This window comes from Trichomycterus rosablanca, chromosome 15 (genome assembly GCF_030014385.1).
Source record: "Trichomycterus rosablanca isolate fTriRos1 chromosome 15, fTriRos1.hap1, whole genome shotgun sequence".
NCBI classification, from domain to species: domain Eukaryota; kingdom Metazoa; phylum Chordata; class Actinopteri; order Siluriformes; family Trichomycteridae; genus Trichomycterus; species Trichomycterus rosablanca.
Window position 1 is genome coordinate 4,965,536 of NC_086002.1, and position 17,515 is coordinate 4,983,050.

Consider the following 17,515-nt stretch of genomic DNA (forward strand, 5'->3'; position numbering starts at 1 on the left):
TCTTCATCGTTCACCTTGCCTGATGCTGTTCTGTTTATGTCGCTGCTGTGTTGTTTCAATCTATGTTTATATTTACTATACCTTTCTATTATGTATTTAGATGTTTATAAGGGACAGTGGTAGCCTAGTGGGTAGAGCTTTGGGCTATCAACCGGAAGATTGGTGGTTCAAATCCAGGCTCTGCTATGCAGCCACTGTTGGGTCCTTGAGCAAGGCCCTTAACCCTGTCTGCTCCAGGGGTGCTGTAAGATGGCTGACCCTGCGCTCTGACCCCAGTTTCCAAACAAGCTGGGATATTCAAAGAAATAATTTCATTGTACTGTACACCTGTGTATGTATATAAGACACATAAAGGATATCTTCATCTTAATATGTTGACACCTGCACCAAAATAAATTCCTTGTACACCTGGTACTTGGCGAAATAAAGATTCTGATTCTGACAATTGTGTTTAAGCAATAAATTTGATCAGTAATCATGGCAAAAATAAAATGATAAAATCAAAATTCATCTATTTTATCAATTTTGGACAAATATGTGAAACTGTATGAAACTATATGAAAAGTGGCCAATAGCACATTTAGGGATAAGAATCCTGGAACCAAGCAGTAGTGGTAGAGAACCCCATCAATCAAATAACAAACAATGGAACTAGGCATCAATTCAGAACTGCTGCTCTTACAAAAAACAAATCTACATTCTGAACCGCATTATTAATAGAATTGTAATAGAATAGAATCTACACTATATTGCCAAAAGTATTCGCTCATCTGCCTTCACACGCATATGAACTTGAGTGACATCTCATTCTAAATCCACAGGGTTTAATATGATGTCAGCCCACCCTTTGCAGCTATAACAGCTTCAATTCTTCTGGGAAGGCTTTCCACAAGGTTTAGGAGTGTGTTTATGGGAATTTTTGACCATTCTTCCAGAAGCGCATTTGTGAGGTCAGACACTGATGTTGGACGAGAAGGACAGTCTCCGCTCTAATTCATCCCAAAGGTGTTCTATCGGGTTGAGGTCAGGACTCTGTGCAGGCCAGTTCTTCCACACCAAACTCGCTCATCCACGTCTTTATGGACCTTGCTTTGTGCACTATGCGCAGTCATGTTGGAACAGGAAGAGCCATCCCCAAACTGTTCCCACAAAGTTGGAAATATGAAATTGTCCAAACCTCTTGACCAAAGAGTTCCTTTCACTGGAACTAAGGGGCCGAGCCCAGGTGCTTGGTTTTATACACCTGTGGCCATGGAACATCTGAATTTAATGATTTGGATGGGTGAGTGAATACTTTTGGCAATAAAGTGTATGTTAATTCTATAATCATTCTGTCTGTTTTACCACCTCTTCATCCTGGTCAGGGGAATGGGAATCAAACCCAAGCCCTTCTTGCTGTGAGGAACAACAAAAACAAAGAAGCTGCTTTACTCACTGATGTGTACAGATGGCCCTCTCCATTCATGGCGATGTATAACCCCGTTTTCACCGACTGGATGGCAACGACTCGAAGGCCCACTGGAATGAGGTTAAACAGCGCTGAGGAAAAAAAATTGCAACATAATAAAGAAATGCAAACTATATTTTAGTTATCAGTGCAGGCAAAATTCTGCTTGTTGAAAATCATAAAATATCAGGGGGTATTAAAATGCTATATTTAAAAAAACAGTTTCATAGACAAAAGTTCCCAACAAAAATGCAACTACACTAAACCTCCACATTTATGTGAACCACTGTGTGAGCAACAGATCAGATCAGGAATTTTTTGTAGGTGTTTTTTAACAACACAATGAAATAAAGTTTAAGAATTTATGGTTTGTTATTTTTTTTTATTCCTTAGTTGCTGAAACAGTGTTTGCCAAATTTTATTGAGCTACCCTTACATCCTTAATGAGCACTTTAATAGGTACACCTATCTGGTACATTTATTTATCATTTCATAAGCTACACCTTGTAGGTATACAACTACTGACTGTAGCCCAGTTGCTCAGCACACCTCACTGCATCCTATTTATTAATTAAAAGACCCTCTCATGTGGACTCCCACAGACCAGATAATGTTTGGATGGTGGGCCATTCCCAGGACTGCTATCACTAACACACTAGTGACATGGTAGTGTGTGAGTTTTAAACTTACACATAGCCTGTTAGCACTCACTGTAGTGTAACACTGTACTGGAAAGTGTCTTCTATTCATGGACACTTTCTGTTGGGACTCTGTGGGCTTTATATTTCTAACTGGAGCACTGTTCTCCTCCAGCCTTGATATCAAGGTGTTTAAAAAATCCCAACAACACTGCTGCAACTGCTACACTTATATAAGTACAACACACACATTACTACACACTACACAACACATCATGTAAGTGTTAGTCCAGTGCTAAGACACTAATGGCACACTAATGGCATCTGGTCAGTGCGGGTATACAAATCAAGGCGTAGTGCTGGGTGAACATGTCAAGTTTTAACAGTATATAATACAGACACAAGCTTGATCATATCAATAATAAATTCAAATGAACCTTAACATCCTAATATAATTTAGGGTTTAACATTTTTTTTATGAAAAGCAAATACATTATATGGACAAAGTATTGGGACACCCCTTCAAATTTTTGAATTCATGTTTTAACCACGGGCGTCACAGAAAGAAGGTCCTGGGTTCGATCCCCAGGCGGGGCGGTCAGGGTCCTTTCTGTGCGGAGTTTGCATGTTCTCCGGGAGCTCAAAAATATGCAGTCAGGTTAATTGGAGACATTGAATTGCCCTATAGGTGAATGGGTGTGTGTATGTGTGTCTGCCCTGCGATGGACTGGCGCCCCGTCCAGGGTGTTACTGTGTGCCTTGTGCCCATTGAAAAGCTGGGATAGCCCCCCCGCCTCCCCCCGACCCTAACTGGATAAGCAGTTAAGACAGTGAGTGACTGTTTTTACCACAACAGTTGCTAACATGTGTTATAAATGAATTATTTAAAGGAAATTATATGCGTTCAATTTTGCAGCCACAGTTTAGGGAAGGCTCTTTCCTGTTCCGGCATGACTGTGCCCCTGTGCACACTCGGTTTAAAGACACTCCAGTGGCCTGCACAGAGCCCTGACCTCAGCCCCATTCAACAGCTTTGGAATGAACTGGAACATCAACTGAGGCTTTCAGTGTCCAGCTATTTACATGCTCTTTTGACTAAACAGGGACAAATCCCCACAGACATTCTTCAGTCTTGTGAGAAGCCTTCTCAGAAGGGTGGATGTTGTTGTAGCTGGAAAGATACCAGGGAGGTCAGCCTATTTTAATATCATTTGTTTTTGAAACAATGTCCAGCAAGCTCATGGTCAGGTGTCTAAATACTTTTGGCCGTATGCTATACAGACAAAACAGCAAATTGAACTCACAGGAGTTAGTGCTGTCATCTTTGGTCCCGTCCAAACATCCATCTGGGCTCATCTGCAAGTAGTAACCTTGCCTGCAGTATAACCTGGTCACAATGCCCTTGAGCTGGGGATCTAAAACCAGGAGAGAAAAAACAGATAAGAAACAAGAAACAGATTTATATCACGTCACACCGAGTCAGAAGATTTAGTGGCACGTTGCTTCACAGTGCCCCTGTGAGAACTGCATTCCACAAGCTGTCATATATCACATAGTGCACAATTTCTTTATCCCTCACCTTAATAAATAGGAGACCTCTTGGCCCCCCTGTCAAACCTTTTGAAGACTGGTGAAAATTCATGTCAGGTAAAGAAAGCAGCATGCAGCAGTTTATATAGATTTATACTGTCACAAATGGCATGTTGCAGAAAAAATAATGGTGGTATTGATTTGGTCCGGAAGTATTTCTCAAGCTTTACAAACACCTGAGCTGTAAAACTAACCTGAATAATTTTGAGTAAAGTAAGTGAACAAGTATTCCCCACCTACGGGAAACGTTTACATGACACACTACAAAACGACTTTTGCGCCGCCTGTGCCACTGATTCGATTCTGGTGCTTGCCGTGGAGTGAAGTTTAGTCTAGTTTAGTGATTGCCTATACAGAGAATTATTGGCTCGTCTGGGGATGGAAGGGCCGAAGGGACTCATAGCTGCTGCCACTGCGACCTCTGCTGGCTGATTGATGGCTGACTGATCAGTGTGTGACTCGCCTATTGCAGGTGAAAGGAAGCGGTTGGCTACTGCATGCATATCTGAGGGGCGTGTGTTAGTCACAGCCTCCTCGGTCAGGAATGAAGGTCAGCAAGTAGAGATTAAATACTATCAGATGATTGGATACGACTAGATTGGGAGGAAAAAATGCACTACCCTGCTCAGGTTAGGACTACAGAGGGGGTAGCACTCTCGCCTTACAGTAAGAAGGTCCTGTTTTCCTCTAGGAGCTCCGGTTTCCAACCCACAGTACAATGAGGGGAATTACAGATGCTAAATTGACCATGACTGTGTTTGACATTGGGTGGCATGGTAGCTTAGTGGGTAGCACTGTCGCCTCACAGCAAGAAGGTCCTGGGTTCGACCCCAAGGTGGGGCAGTCCGGGTCCTTCCTGTGCCTCCCCGTGTCTGCGTAAAATCCTAACTAACAAATAATAAATAAACTGCAGTGGTTCTGTAAACATGCAGATGTGTATTAAGAATCGGTTCAGGTTGAGTCTCATGTGAACACTTCTGCATTTGTACCACTTAGAGATCACAGATCTCCTGTATAGCTCAGAAATCTAAAGCTTATCTAGCAATTCAGACCAAACATCAGCTGTTAGGAATATGAACATTTAACCGACAACAATGACTGACTGATCAGTTACGGTTTCTCGTTAATCCTTGAAATCACAACAAAAGCTACGATGGTAATAAAGGACAAAAGCTATCGCCGCCGATTCTATGAAAACGTCAGATGTCCGAGCTCTGTCATTTTCCCTGATCTACGGTGTGTCTGGTGACCGATACTCCCGCCATCGGTGTACCTGTGACACGAGACAGATGGTCTTTTGATCCAGCAGCGTGTGTATTTTGTGTTTCACAGCATAAAGCACAGCGCGCGGTGCTGGTATATTAAATATAAGCGGTACAAACGTTTTTAAATTACATTCTGCCACTTGAAATGTGATTTAAAAATCGTGAATCTGCACTGGCTGTTCTTATAGCTGACAAAATCTATTTATTTTAAAGGCGAAGTGTTCAACACCAGGGGTTCATGGCACAGATTCTGAAGAGAATCAAATGAAAAGAAATTGATAGACACTGGAAATGTACAAACACTATTTCTAAACAAGCATTTTTGTTAAAAAAAAAGTACAAAAATGACCAATTTACAATGTTACACACGCACACGCACACACACACACACACACACACACACACACACACACAGATTTCAGTGTCAGCCTTTTTCAGCATAAAACAATGTGTTTACTTTGTAATTGCAGATCCTTTTAAAATCAAATCTGCAACAAAATTAATTCAATAATTCATTGTATGTTTTACCACTGCTTTATCCTGGTCAGGATCACAGTGGGTCAGGCTTCCTCGAAATTACAAGGCGGAATACAGTACCACACCCCGGACAGGCCGCTCTCCTTTCTTCCCCTCAGACACAGCCAGTTATATCTGTATGCAGACACCAGACTGGTCAATAGCACTGCTGGAGATTTGAACCCTGGATTCCAGCATTAGTAAACTAGGCTAATTTACTATTTAGACCACAGAGATCATGGTCTGTGCCTCAGCTGTGCCTCTTGCTTGGTTGGGTGCACAGAAGTTGCCAACAAAGTAAAGGCTGGGTAGGTAATCACCTCATTGCCTTTGTAACACTGACTACTGTCGGGTCAAGGACAGGCGTAGAAACACAGGGACCATAACATTCGTCCTCTGGACAGGTGCATCATATCCTGAACCAGTCGGTTCCGAGACAGCTTCTTTCCCTGGGCCATCAGGTTGTTGAACAGTAATGGACAACCACACTCCTCATCTTCAGTACAGTGATCTTCATAGACCATCCACACCACACACACCCCATACAACCCAGTCTGCACTCTGCACTTGATTCACTTGATATCCACCACACCTGTACACATACTTTGTAAATTCATATCTTGTACAATACCTGTACTTCTGGACTATATAATAATTATTTTGAAATCTTATATTTATATTTCTCATTCACATTTCAATTTTTGTACATCTGCACATAAATACCATCTAAACATTACCTGTATATATTGAACAGATGGTGCTAGTTAATGTAAGTTAACCCTCTTCCGATATTTAAAAATAAACCTTGATTTGCCTTTACATGGAAGGTGGGGCGTTGTTTAAACCAGTTATGTACTTGGATGGCATCACTTGACATTTATACACCCCAAAATCTTACTCTTTCTTTACTCTTAATCTGTGTATACTTTTTTCTTAAATGTGTATCATAACTGTGAGGGACTACGCACCTAAGATTTTCACTCACCTTTCACACCTGTGTTAATGTGACGTGACAATAAAGTGATTTGATTTGATCAACTGTTGGCTGGTTAAAAAAGGAACTTACTAGTAGCTTGTAGCAACATAGAAAAATTCATTTATTAGCCTTCAGACCTGCTTGGCCAACCGTTGACCCAGCAGGGGTTACCAGAGTGTAGAGGATACTGGATTTATACAAATTTGGGACAATGTAATGTCCCTCTGAAAAAAAAAAAAGATATTTAGCTTTAAAATAGTCAGTGCTGAGTGCTAATTTCTTCCTGTGGGATTCATGGTGCTTGAATAGATGAAACCGTGTGTCCTTGTTCCATTTATCTCCAGTAAAAGTCTCAGGAATCCTGAATCATCCCAGTCTCACCGGCTCTGTTGCTATGGCGAGAGTTTCCCAGATTCTTCGCGTAGCCCCACCCTCACCCCAGTCTGTTACTATGGAGATGTTCCAGTCTAGGATTTCCCTCATCCAGACTGTTGCCAAGGAGACCGTATCAGGGATTCCCATTTCCTGTCTCCTACAACAGAGACTTCTCCTCTCAGCAATTACGGTTTAGTATTCCGGTGGCGTCTCTTTATCTCTGGGCTTGTTTCACAGCTAGCGGAGCGTTTACGATTGCATCTGTCATTCAGGACAACAGAAACCATTTTCCCGACACTGCTGTCTCATATTATGTCATGGCTGAGGATGAAAAGCAAAACAGCCGTAGATACTTTTTTTTTCTTTGTACTCGAACGGTTCCATGGCACTTTAAATTTTCATCAGGCTGAACCAGTGGACCGCCTGGTTCTGCTTCAAGTGAGGGGTGTCCTTGACCTATTTCAATTGCTTTTAGATACAATACAACACCAAAGCTTTTAGTATTAGCTGATGTGTGACCCACACTTCAAATCCCATTTCCAGAAAAGTTGGGAAATTTTGTAAAACAAGAATCTGATTTGTTCTCTAGTCTTTTGAATATGTATTAAACTGACAATAGTAGAAATAAATGACTTTAATGTTTTGGCTGACCAATTTCATTATTTATTTTACTTCACTTTTATCAACTTTATTCTGGTCAGGGTCGCTGCTAGTGACTACCATCAACCCAACATTTAATTGGGTTTGTTAGCCCCCTTTCATGCTGTTCTTAAATGGTCAGGACTCTCCCAGGACCACCACAGAGCAGGTATTATTTAGGTGGTGGATCATTTTTAGCACTGCAGTGACACTGACATGGTGGTGGTGTGTTAGTGTGTGTTGTGCTGGTATGAGTGGATAAGACACAGCAGCGCTGATGGTGTTTTTAAACACCTCACTGTCACTGCTGGACTGAGAATAGTCCACCAACCAAAAATATCCAGCCAACAGCGTGGGCAGCGTCCTGTGACCACTGATGAAGGTCTAGAAGATGACCAACTCAAACTGCAGCAATAGATGAGCGATCGTCTCCGACTTTACATCTACAAGGTGGACCATCTAGGTAGGAGTGTCTAATAGAGTGGACAGTGAGTGGACACGGAGTTTAAAAACTCCAGCAGCACTGCTGTGTCTGATCCACTCATACCAGCAGAACACACACTAACACACCACCATCATGTCAGTGTCACTGCAGTGCTGAGAATCATCCAGACTAAATAATACCTGCACTGTTGCGGTCCTGACCATTAAAGAACAGGGTGAAATCAGGCTAAAAAGTATGTAGAGAAATAGATGGACTACAGTCAGTAATTGTAGAACTACAAAGTGGTTCTATATGGTAAGTGGAGCTGATAAAATGGACAGCGAGTGTAGAAACAAGGAGGTGGTTTTAATGTTATGGCTGATCAGTGTATATGGTTATTATCTACTGATAAGACAGAACCAGTGTGCCATGAATAATAACGACACTGTTACAGCCATGAAAATACAGTGAATAAATGGGACCTCCAAACATTAAAGCAGACACATAAAACCCGGCCTCCGTACTGACACAAACTGACAAGATGCTGCTGATTACATTTAATATGTTGTGTATCCTGGGCTTCGGCTCACACTGCAATCAAGGGCTGATTACGATGCTGTGGGTAAAAGTAATATTCAACACGATACCTTTCAGACACGCATCGATTTTTACTTTAATAAAATATTTGCACAACAGAAATGCAACAGATTTTGGAACTATCAGAAAAACAGATCTGAGCTATCTGAGAGTTCCCGGGTCTTATTTCAATTTATTAATCATAAGTATCTATAATAAAATTAAAAAAGCAAATCAATCAAGATTTATAAAGTAATAACAGTCACCTTCTGTTCACAACTGTATGATTAGACTGATTTCAATAATAATTTGTACAATAATTCTTAAAATTTCATGTCCAAAAACTCAAGTTCCCTGTGACCAGAATCAATTTTTATCATATTGAGCTAATAAAAGTTCTCATATAAATTAAAATATAGATATAAATATGTCAATATATGACAGTGAAGGAAGTTTAATGCAAAGCTGGTTTTATATCATTAATGAAAACCTCAAAGTCACCATGAAAACTTCTGATTGCCTGTGTACATTAGGCCATACTGTATAGTACATGCCAATAAGACCTAGACACAAAATAATTGGTTTATTTCAGGTTTACATGTGTGCACAGCTGGATGGCCGAGTGTTGTGACATGCACAGCAGGGCGGTGCTGAAAAAGAAGCTCAGGACAGGAGGTCTCTGTTGGGCCTCCCTGACCCTTTATGACACAGCTTAATATTGTGGGTCTCACATGGACTGTACAAGTTGTGTAACTAGCTTACACACGAGTCTGCAGTTAGGGTGAGTGTCGTGGGGACCTGGTTTCAAACTTTTGAACCTTGTTTGGCGTGTTTTCCATGATCACGTGGCTGAAGTTAGTTCTAGATACACTTTTATGTGTAAAAAAGTCTCGGCGGCACGGTGGTGCAGTGGGTAGCACTGTTGCTTCACAGCCGTAAGAACCTGGGTTCTGTTGGGTTTCTTTCTGTGTGAAGTTTGCATGTTCTCCCTGTGTTCCCGCCACAAACCCAAAGACACTGGAGCCACTAAAATTGCCCTAAGTGTGGGTGTGTGGGTCTGCCCTGTAATTGGCTAGCGACCAATTTCCTGTCTTTGGAAAAAAATGAATCAGACCAGACTAAGATAAAACTGTGGTAAAACAGACAATGAACGAATGAATAAATGAGTAAATGAATGACGTGCGTTCAGCATTTAAGAGGGTCTTTCTATCTGTTCTTCCTTTAAACACAATCTCACTTTCACCCTTCTGCTTTGCTCTTTAAATAATTTAGAAAGATGGAACAAGAGATCCACCAGTGAGCCAGACAGGTACATCAGCGGGTCAGACAGCAAGGACACATTTAATGTTGCTTTATGTGATCTTTTTGTAGATTGTGCTGTTCAGACAGGTTATTGCTTGGTCATTAAGGGTGCACTTGGCATTGCGAGGCATTTTCAATAGCGGCTTACGTCTGAGAGCCAGAGCTGCGTGATCGAAAGTGAAAGAGGCTGAAAACTCAAATCAACAATTTCAGGCCGTGCTTGTTTAGGGATATATGCGTGTGAGGCGTTGATGAGGTGTCTCTATGTGTACAGCGCTCGCTTCGCCGTGGCCGGGTTGTCATAGCTGCGGTTAAATTGACTTGATAAATCTCAAGTGGGTGGAAAATGAATAGCTTCCTGAAAGCCTCCATCATACACACACACACACACACAAACATGGACAAGCGGCATTGTGCGCAAGAACGTCTCAACCTGTGAAACACACCTCTTCATCAAATACTGAGCCTGCTGAATAATGGGTCGATTACCACACGATTCATTGTGCACGTAAACACCGAGTCTTGGCCCATTAACCTCGCCCATTAAGCATCGTCTAGGACGAAAGGACTGTGGTCAGAGTTGAACAAAATGGCTGTCACCTGTTATGCTTTGACTGCCTGTCTCTGTCATTACTTCCTTCCTCAGGCTTCACACACACATTTACACCACACACACATTCACAAATCACACTTCATACTGGCCCAGAAACCTAAAACCACCCACAACGTGGCAAACGTATTATCTGCTGTGTTCATAAAATCAGCAGTGTATCAATATGAAGGCTGCAGATAAACACAAAGGTGATTTGAAATGAAGTACGAAACAAGCCTGGAGTGTAAATACCTTCCCTACAAAACATTTTACATCTGTAAAAAAAAAGGTTCATAATATTATACCAACAACAGTCTTGCTGTGGATCCTACCCTATTTCTACCCAATTCATTCATTTATTCTTTGTCTGTTTTATCACCACTTTGCCCTGGTCAGGCAAAAGGTAGGAAACACCTCAAACAGGTTGCCAGTCTATCACAGGACACACACTCACACACACACACATTCACAGATCACACTTCATACTGGCCCAGAAACCTAAAACCACCCACAACGTTGCAAAAGTATTATGTGCTGTCTTTATAAAATCGGCAGTGTACCAATATGAAGGCTGCAGATAAACACAAAAAAGTGATTAGATATGAAGTACAACAACAAGCCTGGAGTGTAAATACCTTTCCTACAAAACATTTTACATGTGTAAAAAAAAGATCCTACCCTTTTTCTACCCAATTCATTCATTCATTCATTCAGTGTCTGGTTCATCACCACTTTGTCCTGGTCAGGCAAAAGGTAGGAAACACCTCAAACAGGTTGCCAGTCTATCACAGGACACACTCACACACACACACACATTCACAAATCACACTTCATACTGGCCCAGAAACCTAAAACCACCCACAACGTACCAAACATTTTATCTGCTGTCTTCATAAAATCGGCAGTGTACCAATATGAAGGCTGCAGATAAACACAAAGGTGATGAGAAATGAAGTACAAGAAGAAGCCTGGAGTGTAAACACCTTCTCTACAAAACATTTTACATCTTAAAAAAAAGATTCATAATATTATACCAGCAGCTCTCCTGCTGTGAATCCTACCCTATTTCTACCCAATTCATTAATTAATTCATTGTCTGTTTTACCATCACTTTGTCCTGGTCAGGGGAAAGGCAGGAAACACCTCAAACAGGTTGCCAGTCCATCACAGGACACACACACACACACACACACACTCTCACACTTTAGGCAACTTTAATAAGCTCAGATTGGCCTGACTGCTTTTCTTTGCACTTGTGGGAGGAAACCGGAGCACCCGGAGGAAACCCACATGGACACAGGGAGAACATGCAAACTCCACACAGAGAGGACCCTTAGGGAATCAAACCCAGGCCCTTCTTGCTGTAAGGCAACAGCGCTGTCTGGTCTATTGCACAACAGCTACCAATCAGGATGGCTAAAATGTGTTACTGTGTGACTCTGTTTGAACTGCAGCTTATGTCACTGCGCAGGTCAGTGCTCCTGGACGATGGTGCTAACTGCTCCTTCAATGCACAAATGGCCAAAATTGTCTAATGCCATTTTCATTAATAGGAGATAGGAATGCTATTTTTCTTGTTTGTTTGTTTATTAGGATTTTAACAATATGTTTTACACTCTTTGGTTACATTTATGACAGGAACGGTAGTTACTCGTTACACAAGATTCATCAGTTCACAAGGTTATATCGAACACAGTCTTGGACAGTTTAGTATCTCCAAATCACCTCACCTGCATGTCCTATAGGGCAATTCAGTGTCTCCAATTAACCTGACTGCAGTCAGGGAGTTTTTGGGAGGAAACCGGAGCACCTGGAGGAAACCCACACAGCCATGGGGGAACATGCAAACTCCACACAGAAAGGACCCAAACGGCCCCACCTGGGGATCGAACCCAGGACCTTCTTGCTGTGAGGCGACAGTGCTACCCACTTAGCCACCGTGCCGCCCAGAGAGCACTGCCAATTATGCTCTATTAAATGCAATACCAATGATATCATCACATTTACCACAAGACCACCAAATAGAATGAAGAAAAAATTCTGTTGGGGCTTTAACATAACAATACGGCAGGGATTACAAATATCATACAATATCAGCCTTGCAACCAAAGTTTAAGGGCCACACCTCAATCAAAAATAAACTTATTTAAAAATGATGTGAGGTGTTTTAAGAGGGAAGTTTAAGAAAGTGGGTAGCACCGTCGCCTCACAGCAAAACGGTCCGGCCGGGGACCTTTCCCAGGTGGAGCAGTCCGGGTCCTTTCTGTGTGGAGTTGGCATGTTCCCCCCCTGTCTGTTTGCTCCCACAGTCTAAAGATGTATAAGTGAGGTGAATTAACAATACAAAATTGGCAGTGACTGTGACAGTGACTGTGTTTGACATTGAACTTGAACTGATGAATCGTGTGTAACCTGTAATTACCTGTCCTGTCATGAATGGAACCAAAGTGTGTAATTGTAATGGCATTGCAATCATAATAAAAAAATGTATCCAAATGTACAACGGTATCATAATTTTGGCCAATCTGGTGGCACATTGGTAAATAATGCCAGCCCACTACTGCTGGGATCCAGGATTCAAATTCCCAGCTGTGCAGCAAGCTGATCTGGTGTCTACCTACAGCCATGATTGGCTATGTCTGGGGAAGGGGTGACTAAGGCCACGTGATGGATTGGCATCCTGTCCGGGGTGTGTTACTGCATTGCGCCCAGTGATCCCAGAGACACCAAACCCACCACAACCCTGACCAGGATGAAGCGGTGGTAAAACATGAAAATGAACTCAAACTCATAATAGTTTTACAAGCATTCAGTCACAGAAAAAAGGTGCAGTAATGATAAAAAAAGTGCAGTTACATAAACCATATGGCCAAAAGTATGTGAATACCCCTGAACTCAACCCCACTAAACACATGTGAGATTAGTCCTAATGCTGAGAGCAAATCAGGTCTTTCAGTCCAACAATAGTTCCTAACCTCACAAATACCTCTTTAACTGAATGGGCACCAATTCTCTCTCTCTCTCTCTCTCTCTCTCTCTCTCTCTCTCTCTCACACACACACACACACACACACACCCCAAAATAATTTAAAAAGACATCCCTTAAAAAACATCCAAAGTGGATGCTGTAATGACCGCAAAGAGGGGACGAGACTCCATCCATATTCATGTCCATTGCTTTGGAATGGGATGTCCAACAAGTTCATGGTCAGGTGTCCATACAGTGTTTATGTGACGGGGTAGCGTAGTGGGTAGAACTTTGGGCTAGTATTTGCAAAATGCCATGCATAAGACTTCCTTTATTGATGCATAACTCTGAATCACTGAATGTTTAAACCCCATTTCCATAAAAAGTTGGTAAGCCACGACCCATGACCGGGGTTTTTACTCTTATTTAGCTCCTGTACCAATTTTTTTTGTATGTTAGAGGCACCAAATTAAAGTTATCAGTTGATCAAAGTTGATCAGTGAAAACATTTGAATTTTTTCTTTCATGCAGTTTACACAGTATCCCATTTTTTATAGAAATGTGGTTTGTAGTAAACTATGGGATATGTAAAGCATTTAATAATCCAATACACTGCACATTTTTAAGCCATTATCTGAATATTTATACATTTAACCAATTTTCTGTCTGAAGACACAGTTACATTTAAATAAATATAAAATTTGATCTACACTATCATCCTGACTTTGCTTTGCTTGTGTAGTCAGGTGCATTCTGAGTAAAATGTAATTAAGGAGAAACACTATATTCCCCTATCTGCTATAGCCTAATTAAATGCTGTAATCTGAAACGGCAATACGTGGCTCCTAGGAGTCTTTTTAAACACAAATGGTGTGTTAAGGTCCAGGTATTTGGTGGATTTTTACTCATCATGTGCGCTTTTTTGCAAGGACACAACAGTCTGAACCAATATCTTCAGTCGCTCTGTCAGACTGATGTGCTGTATGAAACACCAACAGTGTTAACATGAATACATACAGTGCTTGTATCCCTTATTCTACATTAACAATTTTATTTAATTCTACATGCAGTTTTCCTTTCATCTCCCAATCTCCTCACTGCTGTAGAGAGCCGCACCTAACACACACCATCTCTCTAAAACGTGTGCTGTACCCAGCTGCCTCATTTCTCCTGTCCGAGGCGAGTTTACAGAGAGCTGTATCATGTACCGGCAGTCACACACTGACCTCCATTATTCACCAGAAATTTGCAGTGGTGTGTCTATGTGTTTTACATATATAAATATTTTTTGCTTTACTAAATATGCATAAATTTTTTTGCAAGTACAGGTATGACCTGGACCTGGAGCAGTGGTGGCTTTGCTGTTTCTTGTACTGGACCAGTAATCAGGTCACTGGGACAAGCCAGACCACTGCCAGGTTGTGACTGTTGCCCCTGAGCAAGAATGCTTAATTGTTTGGACTGTATTCAGTCACAATTGTAAAGTTAAATAAATGCTAAAATGTCAATGTAAATGGTACAAAATGAAAAAAATTACAGAGGTGTGAAGTATCCATTTACAGTATTCCCAATTTGTATAGATAGATGTTTATAGATTCTGCACACTTTCTCTACACCAAGTGCAAATATTAATCACAAGAGTGATTCTGCATTAAGGTACTGATTTGATGGGTTCTAATGAAGAGTATACTCTAACATCCACTGGTTGACACGCTGTATGGAACACTGGTCAGTTTAACGGGAATCCATACGATGCTAGATGATCTTTCCGGAACAGTCCATCTATCCAGGATGCACAAGTAAATGCTCATTTGGGTGCAACGAAACAGAAAAATCTATTTGCAAGGGTGTGTAATGTAGGCTCACAGTACTGCATGCATTTTACTGGCTTTGCACACCTTTATGCAAATACACATCAGTGTGACCTGGGGGATTGGAATTGATGGTCTCATAACCTGACTTTATCCATTTAAACATAAAGTCTAATATCCACTGGCTGATGTGTTGTATGGAGCACTGGTAGTGTTAACAGATATCCATACATTGCTGGTTCATCTTTTCGCAAACATATACATTTCATCTTAAAATTCCTTATCTACTACTATTTTTTTTACGTTTCTTAAATTACATTTACACACACAAAACCCATAAAATAAGACAATTCCTATTTGGGTACTACAGAACACAGACGAAAATTTGCACTGGTGTAGAATACAGGTTCACAGTATTTTTAACATGTTGTGCTGATTCTACACACTGTTTGCAGGTATAAGATGGTGTAATTGCTCATCAGCTGGACTAATGCTCTTCAATACTGTTTTCAGGCTTTATTTTTTTTCAAATTGGATTACACCAATTAAAAATGTAATCCAGTTTCGACTGGCTGACAATGTATGGAACAGTGGTAACCTTTAACAGGTTTTAATACAGTGCCAGTTACAGCACCATCTTAAAAATCAGTTCCAATTTGCACATTTACTTAGGATTCCTCAGGATCCTTTTTTTAACTAGCACGAGAGCATTTGGTTATGCGAGGAAATACAAAACAAAGAAGTTTTGCAGTTGTGTTTAATGTAAAGTATTATGTAATACTTTCTAATTTGCAATTTCTTGTTGCAAGTGTTACAATTTGGACCAGTCAAAGAGAACATGGGTCCAAAAAAACAGGTTAATATTTTTGCTATGTGAATATTCCATTATAAAATTCCTGCTGCTTTTTCCACCATCCTTTCAGTCCTTACTTGCAATACAGGGGTGGATATTTTTGTTTGCGTAGTACAGAACAAAGAAGGAACAATTTTAGTGGTTTCTAATGTGTGTAGGATAGCACTTTATCAAAAGACTTTTTTTTTTTTTTACTAATTCTTCACACCTTTTTAGAAGTGCACATCAGTGTGACCACTTAACTCATCCTCGGTTCCTCTTAAAATTCCTTTCCTGCTGCTGTTTATACTTTTTTGTCAGTGTTTACTCGGTTTACACAAGCACCTCAGTGTTGTATTTAAGTACTTAAGTGTATCACTTCGTCTTTGAGTGATATAGAACCAACATTAAGAAGCAACAAAAATGGATGTTTGCATAAGGGCACGGTATTCCGTACATACATATTTTCAAATCGATTTCGCACTTTTTTTGTACGGTTTAAATTCTGGGATGGGTAGTTTTATGCATCTCCAATCCTGATTGCTCTGTTTGTACCTCATTTAGCTGAAATAAAGTCCAACAAATACCGTCTAACGCGCTGTGTGGAAGACTGTTAGGGCTAACAGAAATCCGTACATTGATGTTGCTGTTAATGCTCTCTTTTAACTACATGTATGTAGAATTTTATTACTGTTTTACTTCCTTTCTTGTGAGTAAATATTAGTAAATAGAAATGATTTGTGTAACAGGAATAATAACAGGAATTCGTGGGGAGAGAGAGAGAGAGAGAGAGAGGGTTAATTTCAGTCACACGGTTCATCTGGTATTCAAATTAAACGAGCAAAAGCTTATCCGACAGGTTAATAAATAAAAACAGACACTTTAAATGGTTCATAATCGTTTTACAGACTCGGATAGAATGCATATAAAATGTATTCATGAAGGTTGACAATAAAAAGGACTGTGCGTAACACCGTGAATTTATTGGCTAAGACGCAACAGCTTAAAGAGAAAAGAAAAGTACCAGCGCGTCCCCAGACAAGACAAATGTGTTATTTTGCTCACACCTTGTCTCCGTAGTCTCCTCTTTTTGAGCCCGAAGATTCGCACTTTGGAGAAAATGTCCACCAGGTTGCTGTTGCAGAGCCCTTTGCTTTTATTCGGGCTTTTCCTGCGTCTGTGAGTGGCCGGTCGGTGCAGGTGCTGCTCACGCGCCTGACGCTTCTGCCGGATCAAACCGCTCGCGATAGCCGCTGCCATGTCTTCCAAACACCAGCAGCACCAACAGAAACACCCTCAGAAAACACCAGCAACTCCAAACACCCCAAAACGCGTTCACCTCTGGATGAGCGGCTGATTATTGCTTCTCCGAGTCCCGCTGTTCGGCGCGTTCATTACCGGAGCGCAGAGAAGCGAGCGCCACACATCGACTAGCACGCGCGTGTTTATCTCCAGCGCGAGTCCACATACCCAGCGCGCGCTCTACTCGTCATACCCACTTCCACAAACGCGCTTCTTCTTTTGCACATGCAATCCCTGGATGTTCAAGCCAATCCTCCTGCCT

The 17,515-nt window shown here is 41.2% G+C and overlaps 1 protein-coding gene across 1 annotated transcript in view; it reads right to left on the reverse strand.

Annotated features, from left to right (window-relative positions):
• Nucleotides 1–17,215, reverse strand: part of LOC134329547 (fibroblast growth factor 14-like) — a 31,485-nt gene extending 14,270 nt beyond the window's left edge. The window contains exons 1-3 of the mRNA XM_063010831.1: nucleotides 17,019–17,215; nucleotides 3,390–3,500; nucleotides 1,436–1,539 (exon numbers count right to left, since the gene is read on the reverse strand). Coding sequence (XP_062866901.1) covers nucleotides 1,436–1,539; nucleotides 3,390–3,500; nucleotides 17,019–17,211 — 408 coding nt within the window. The 5' untranslated portion in view covers nucleotides 17,212–17,215. The remainder of the gene's footprint in view (nucleotides 1–1,435; nucleotides 1,540–3,389; nucleotides 3,501–17,018) is intronic.
• Nucleotides 17,216–17,515: the final 300 nt, after the last annotated feature.